The sequence below is a fragment of the Gracilinanus agilis genome, chromosome 5 (genome assembly GCF_016433145.1).
Source record: "Gracilinanus agilis isolate LMUSP501 chromosome 5, AgileGrace, whole genome shotgun sequence".
Classification (NCBI taxonomy): Eukaryota; Metazoa; Chordata; class Mammalia; order Didelphimorphia; family Didelphidae; genus Gracilinanus; species Gracilinanus agilis.
Genome location: NC_058134.1, coordinates 142,677,792 through 142,685,937, shown reverse-complemented (window position 1 = coordinate 142,685,937; position 8,146 = coordinate 142,677,792). Strand labels below are relative to the sequence as shown.

Sequence of the window (8,146 nt, the reverse complement as noted above, 5' to 3'; positions counted from 1 at the left end):
ATGAGATCATTTCTGAATCTGCTTAAGAAGGCAGAGCAGACAGGCATCAGAGCCATTCAGTGGTGTGTGTCAGTCAGGGAATCCAGAACATTCAGATTACACCATTAGCAACTGAGTCAAACCAAATGAGGAGGAGGAAACAGTTTACTGGATTTTTTTTACAATTTAAAGAAAGCCTAGCTAATCAGTATTTTCCATCAATAATAGAATCTCCATCATTGGGATCATTACCTTAGGACTAACTAATAGAGCTAATTAATCAGTAAATTAACAGGATGGTGGAAAGGTGTACTTTGCAGAATTACTTAGCTCCTACAAAAGAGATATCTGAGGAGTCTGAACATTTCCCATATAAACTATTTATGTAGTTATAAGGAAGAGGTATGGCAGGGATTGTTTTGTATCAACCATAAGTAATGTCTTAGGACCTTCCTGGACAACTGGCTTTCTTATCCATCATCAAACTTGAATAATTTCTACAAATAAAGAATACAGAGCAGGTATTCCTGGTGCAAAAAGAAACATAGGGGCCTCTCTCCACTGATATTGACAGTAGTAATCTTTTTTATATTCTGGAAAATAGGAACTATAGTTGTAGGTATAAGAACTAAGGTAAATGGTCTAGGAGGCAGAGATTTAAAAATGAACATGTTGATAAAGGCCTTATTAAAAAAAAACCCAAAACTTCCTAATTTTTTTATTTCTAGATCAAATTTTTTTCTCAATGCAAAAAAAAATCTAAGTGGGGGAAATATAAGCTGAGGGTACAATTGTGTCTAGAGAAGAGACTGTCTAGCCTTTATTCCATTGGTATTGTGGGAGAAGGTGGACCCATAAGTGGGGTTCTGCCACAGAAACAATCTTAAGAAGAGTGGCTCCATCTTGAATTTGATGTAAGATTTTTTTTTAATGTAAAATGTATACTTCACATACCCATTTAAGTATCTAAAAAAACTTGACTATATAGGTCTGATAACTAGATGCTAAAATGGCATACTTCTAATTATCTTGATCAAATTATGTTTATACATAACAGTTTATACCTATACAAAACAGCATAGCTATTTTGTTGTGAGTTTGAAAAATCCCCTTAAGTATGATATCAGTGTATTCTTATACTGACACAAACAACCTTTGGCCACTGATTACATCAGATAGAGCTGATTGATTGAGCTCCCCTTAAAGTCAGGCCATACTTAACCCAGCTTCCTACTTCTGGTCATGAATGATGGCTTGGGTTTTCATTGGAGACTGAGTTTAGGCCCAAGTGAAGTGAAATCAGAAAAAATCTCATTATTCAAGATGTAAGATTAAAAAGAAAGCACATTATGAACTTCAGTTTCCTCTGAAAGAAGCAAGTCTAACCTCACCAGGGGTGATCCTATCTCCAGCTATTAGTTTGTCTGCCTATATTCATGTCTTTTTTTCTTGGACTTCCCACCTAGCATTATCCTTTTTTGTGTCTCAGGTTGGTAATATCGTTTTGAATAGGTTCAATGTGACATCGTGTTGGCCATTCCCTTCTTTTAAGGAACTCAGGTGATTTCCTGTAGGTGCTTTGGGAATCAGAGCAGATTCTATTAAGTAAATAGAATAAAATAACTGAGTGAACATATTGATTAAAGCAAATAAAAGCAACTTGATTAACCAAATATTTGGATGTCTTGCCTATACTTAGAGAGTAAATTCTTAGATGCCCTTTTTCACATAATACTTTTACTATTTATGTTTGAGAAATAAATAAAACAATCCTCCATAATCTCAACGGAAACAGCCATCAAACAATTCTGGGAATAGTGGTTGGTTGAAAACTGCAAGGTAAGATGTAGAGGTGGTATTAACATCACTGATGTTAATACCCATCCAAAAAAAGCTCAGTTTTCTCTGTTAGTTATTGTTGTGAATAGAAAAGCTCTTATTCAATAGCAAGAATAGGATCCCTGGAGATATAATGGAGGTGATGAGTTTTCCAAAACAGATCCATTGTAATTATTATTGTCATCAGACAATATTTATTAATGGACTACTCAGAATAAGTCTGAGTCAGGGGCATATACTCTCCTTAGAACTAGCTCAATAAATTTTCACAGTGCCAGACCACAGGGAAAATGGTTATTATAGGACAATGTATGGAATGCATTAGGGCACTAAATAAAATTTACAGATATTTTAGATTGAGTTGTTTACCTAGAGCTCAGAGGAAGCAGAATGGTTCCTGAGGGAGTGGCTAAAGTTTTTTTTTTTTTTTTGGTGGTGGTGTGGGGTATACGTTTGAATTTTCTCCAAGGAGTTTCTGGCCAAAATTTTGCAGCAGGAAAAAGTTGTCTTTAGGCTTTCTGTCTCCCTGTTCTTTGTTCTTCTTCCTTTCTGGCATAGTTGGGTAACTATTAAAAATAGTAATACTATTTTTTAAAAAATAAGCATTTTTTGTTTCTTACCTTGCCATAGTATCCCATGTATTTCTCCTTCTACCTCTCCCAAAAAGCCATCCTATATAATAAGTTGCATTTTTCTAGAGAAGAAAAAAAAGTCTACAAGCTGATTGATATGTTGAACAAATCTGAAAACATGTACAATGTGCAACACCTGTGGACCTCCCACCTTTGAGTTAGTAAATTGTTCATTCCATTTACATTGTTGTAGTCACTGCTTTTTGACTCTGTTCACTTCATTCTGTATCAGTTCACCTAGATATTTACATGCTTCATTCATCATTGACATAATTTATTATGGCACAGTAACATTCTATTACATTCAAGTGCCACAATTTATTTAGATGGCTTACTTGAGATATAAGCTCCGTAATGGAATCTCCGGTTCAAGGCCTATGGAAATTTTAGTCACTTTATTTTCATAATTCCAAATTGCTTTCCTAAATGGTCTTACCATTTTACATCTCCACCAACAATGTATTAGTAGGCCTATTCTTCTACAGTATCTCCTACATTAACTCTTGCCATTCATTTATATTCCCAGCACTTGGCACAGGGCCTGGGACATGGTAGATGCTTAATAAATGTTTGTTAATTAAATGATCTCAGAGGCCAGCTAATCCAACCCCTAATTTTACCTGAAGGATTAATGAATAAAAATGTACATGTAGAGCTTCATTTCTTTAGCTAGTCTTTTTCTGTTTAAATGCAAATGTCTTTGTCAAGGAGTAGTATTTTAAGCTATTATCTACTTATACCTTAGTGTTAATGAGCTTCCAATTCTTCCTTTAAAAAAAAAACAACCCTTACCTTCCATCTTAGAATCAATACTATATATTGGTTTCAAGGATGAAGAGGGGTAAAGGCTATATAGTGGGGGTTAAGTGGTTTGCCATTCAAATTTGAATCCAGGATTCCCTCCATTTCTATGCCTGACTCTCAATCCATTGAGGCACCTAGCTGCATTCCTCACTCCCCACTCCCCTGTTCTTTCTGAATAATTAGGTTGCCTTGAGGAAGCTAGGTGACTCAGTGGATATAGAGCCAGGCCTAGAGACAGGAGGTCCTAGATTCAAATTTGACCTGAGATACTTCCCACCTGTGTGATCCTGGACAAGTTGCTTAACTCCCATTGCCTAGCTCTTATTGCTCTTCTGAAACTGAAAAACTTGCAACCAATACTATCTATTCTAAGTATTAATTCTAAGATAGAAGGTAGGAAGTTTTCATGATTAGGCAATGTTATTAGCTAGTCCTAAAGTGTTGGTGAGAATAGCAGATAGAGAACATTGAATATACTATAATTAATGAATAATTAATGGTGGTTTATCCTCTCATACAAGTTTCCAGGGGTTAATGAGACAGCTCTCTGGTGAAAGACAAGTGACGATATAGACTGTGAAAAGGCTGGTTCCATATGAAGTTTAAGGATACCAAGAGAGAAGAGATTCATTCAGGAGACTAGATGTTCACTACTAGCAGATGGGGCACGGGTAGGCAGAGCAGAGGAAGGCTAGTGAATGATAGACTGGAATGGGGAGAGATTCGAGGCAGGGAGATGAACCAGGAAGCTATTGTAATAATGCAGGAGAGAAATGATGAGGCCCTGCATGAGAAGGATTGGACGTAGAGGGTAAGAGAGAGGGAGTCGGATGGTCCCCCCCCCTGGGAGCCTGGGGAGGCGGCGGTCTCAACAGTAAATACGGAAATGAGAAAGAGGGTGTGGGGGCAAAGATAATGATTTCAGTTTTAGAGATGTTAAGTTTAAAATGTCCAATGGTCATTTCAGCTCTAGATTTGTGATACTAAACGCTGTTGTAGGCAGAAATAACAACTCCGGGTAGGGCCATATTCCTGGCAACCGTGAGACCTCGCTACATAGTGACTTAAGAGGAACATTGCGCTTTTTGACGTCACTTCCGGTGCGACGACTTGCTCTTCCAAGTCTCCTTGAGTCCAGGGCGTAAGAGGAGATGGCGGCCCTGGGCGGTGTCCGTGTGATGAGCCAATCACTGGTGGTGGTCCGGAGACCTGGAGTCTGGAGGGGCCTGATCACCACAGCTGCCACCCACTCTGCCCAGCCAAAGAGTGGAGTGGGTGAGGAGAAGGAGGGCAAGGTGATACCTGTCACTATGGTGCCCGGCGATGGTGTGGGCCCTGAGCTCATGGAGGCTGTCAGAAAAGTCTTTAAGGCAGCCTTGGTCCCTGTGGAGTTTCAGGAGTGTCATCTGAGTGGGGTGCAGAATATGGACAAAGAAGAGAAACTGGAACAAGTATTGAACTCCATAAGGAAAAATAAGATTGCGATCATTGGAAAAATCCACACCCCAATGGAAACCAAAGGCATCATGTCTTATAACATGCGAATCAAGCGGAACCTGGACTTGTTTGCTAACGTTGTTCCCGTCCAGAGCCTTTTGGGATATGAGACCCGACACAACAACCTGGACTTGGTAATTATCCGTGAGCAGACTGAGGGAGAATATAGTGCCCTCGAGCATGAAAGTGTCAAGGGGGTGATTGAATGTTTGAAGATCATCACTAGTTACAAGTCCCGGCGAATTGCCAAGTTTGCCTTTGACTATGCCACCAATAAGGGTCGAAAGAAGGTCACAGCGGTGCACAAGGCCAACATTATGAAGCTGGGCGATGGGCTTTTCCTGAGGTGTTGTGAGGAGGTGGCCGAGCTATACCCCAAGATCAAGTTTGAGAGCATAATCATAGACAACTGTTGTCTACAGTTGGTGAAAAATCCATACCAGTTTGATGTGCTCGTGATGCCCAGTCTCTATGGAAACATTGTCGACAACTTGGCAGCAGGTCTGGTGGGGGGTGCTGGTGTGGTTCCTGGTGAGAGCTACAGTGGTGAATATGCTGTTTTTGAAACAGGTGCAAAGCACCAGTATAGCCAGGCTGCCGGCAAGAACATAGCCAACCCTACTGGCATGTTACTGTCTTCCAGCAATATGCTGAATTACCTCAACCTGAAACATCACTCCAGCAAGATTGCTGGGGCCGTGAAGGCAGTGATAAAAACTGGCAAAATTCGGACTGAGGACATGGGCGGCAAAAACAGCACATCAGAATTTGTCGATTCAGTTATCAAACACCTGTAACCCCTTCTCAGAGGCTAGAATCCCTTCCCATTTCCTTATTTTATCCTGGAAGAGAGGCCCTCGACAATACCCCATGTTTCCATAAAGTGGATGGCAGGAGAAATTTGCCTGTGTCCCCTTTCCATTCCAAGGAACAAGGTCCATCTACAGCTGTTTGTGCTTTTATCTCAGTAAAAACATGGACCAGAATAAAGAAAGGACTAACTTTGTTCACCAGTTTCACTACCAGTGTAAGGCAATAAAGCAGACTGGATTCGATGAAGCAGATTAAGGAATACTGAAGAATTTCACTCTATATAACATAAAAATAGATTGTTTGATATACTTTGAATATTTAATTATGTCATTATGCCATAACATTTTAATACAGTTCAACCCTTGCACTTGTGTTTCTTTTATTCTTATCTTTTGTCTTAGAATTGATACTAAATATTAGTTCCACAGCAGAAGATAGTTGAATTCTTGATAGCACATGGCAGATTGTCTTGTTCATTGGGAAGGATAAATTCTTTAGGATCAAGGATTATTTTAATACCTAACATTATGCCCTGTGCATAGTAGACAGTCAATGTATTTTCGATTGATATGGAGAGCAGATATTGGCTCTCTGTGCATACACACACACACACACACACATCTACATTATGCATATTCAATAAATATTTATTAAACACATATATAGTTATACAAGGCCTTGAACTAGGCCCTGAAGATAAAAAGATGAATAAAATTATATAAACTTTTCTCAAAATGAGTTCACAGTCTAATCAGAAGAAATAGGTTAGTTAGAGTATGTACAAACTAACTCCTGAGGATAGAATGTGATAGAATAAAGAAGTATAAGGAGGAAGAAGTCATTTTTAGTTGAGCAGATCAGGAAAGGTTTCGTGGAGTAGGTGACCCTTGAGAGGAACTTTTAAAGAAAAGAAGAATTTCATTAGATGTGGAGGGCATGCCATAAGGGATCATCCGCAAAAATTTGTGGAAGAAGGAGAGTGCAGGTTGATTGAATAAAGGGGAATAGTATGAAATAAGATAGGAAATTTTGATTGAAGCCAGATTGTTGAAGACCTTAAATGTCAGCCTAAGGCATATTTATTTCATTCTAAAAGAAATAAGGGGTCATTGAAGGTTTCTAACTAGGAGAATGGTATAGTTTGTATTTGGAATAATAATGATGATGATAATTACTAACATTGTGCTAAGTGCTTTATAATTATTATCTCATATGATCCTTTCAACCATCTTGGGAGAATGTTGTTCAGTTGTGTCTGACTACATTTTCTTGGCCATTCTCTTCTCCACTGTTTTCCCCATTTAACAGATGAAGAACTGAAGCAAATAGGGGTTAAATAACATGCCTAGGATCACACAGCTAGTATGTCTGAGGTTGGATTTGAACGCAGATTTTCTGATGCCAAGCTGGATTCTGTATCCACTGTAATACTTAACTGTCTCATAATAACATTGTGATATTATAATGATAATATTAATATGATTTCTCTATTAGCTTTGACATATATTCTTATTCATGCTGGATATGAAAATAGCTTTTATTTTAAAAAGAAAAATTTTCCCTCTACTGGCTCAGGAATAGACATTATGGACCTTTCGAGAGTATCATTTCATAATATAAATTGTGATTTTTTTGCTGTTTCAAATCTCATGAAATCATCTAATTTCAAAGAATAGAAGGGGACCAAAACCCTTTAACTATTGTCTAAATAGCACATATATGATGTGTGGATTTGCACTCTTTCTACACACACACACACACACACACACACACAATTTGTGGTTCCATTCTTTCATAAAGATAAATGAAGAATGAAGGCTTTTTCTGAAAAATCTGCTTGAGCACCTAGAATTTAAAATAAACCCTTGAAAAGTCTAGGGATACTATTATCAATGCATCTGAAGTTCTTGGAGGAATATTAATTCTCCTTTAAAAGATATAGAAAACAAGTGTTCATTATGATTAAGACCTAGTAACTGAAGAGATGGAAACTGTAAAATTTAAATTAAAAACATCCTATGTAGAAAATGCAAATATCAGTAGAGTGAATTATATTCTAGCCAGAGTTGAGCTTTTCTTAAATCAAGTAGCTTAAAAAGTTGCACTTTTAAAAGTTTTCATTAAAATGTTAAATTATTTAGCTTTGGCAAAAGACCTCTCATTTTTAAAGATAAAATTATATAAAAATATTTAAATTTCTCAGATGTAGATAAGTAGAGTTCATAGAAAGGCATATGTTTAAAAATCAGTGTTGAGAGATTAATATCTTATAATTTGAACATTTTAGGTAAGATTTTAATTTGATATACTGTAATCGATTAGACATTTTCTGAAGATGTGTTGGAGCCACCTCAAACTGGCTACCATGATACTATTGTTAAATTTTTCAGTAAGAGCATTTACACCTTAGAAATTGACAAATGTTACAAATCTGGGTTTGATTATTTGTTTGTTGATTGTCTAAACCTTAAGAAAGTGTTGGAGAAAATCTCAAAAATGTAAATGGAACTTGAAAGTGTATCTTCCTTCCTCCCTCTCTCTCTCCCTCCCTCCCTTCCTCCTTTCCTTCCTTCCTTCCTTCC

The 8,146-nt window shown here is 37.5% G+C and overlaps 1 protein-coding gene across 1 annotated transcript in view; it reads left to right on the top strand.

Moving 5' to 3' along the window:
- The first annotated feature begins 4,405 nt into the window (after nucleotides 1-4,405).
- Nucleotides 4,406-8,146, top strand: part of LOC123249969 (isocitrate dehydrogenase [NAD] subunit beta, mitochondrial-like) — a 6,670-nt gene continuing 2,929 nt past the window's right edge. Inside the window, exon 1 of the mRNA XM_044679039.1 lies at nucleotides 4,406-5,544. Coding sequence (XP_044534974.1) covers nucleotides 4,406-5,544 — 1,139 coding nt within the window. The remainder of the gene's footprint in view (nucleotides 5,545-8,146) is intronic.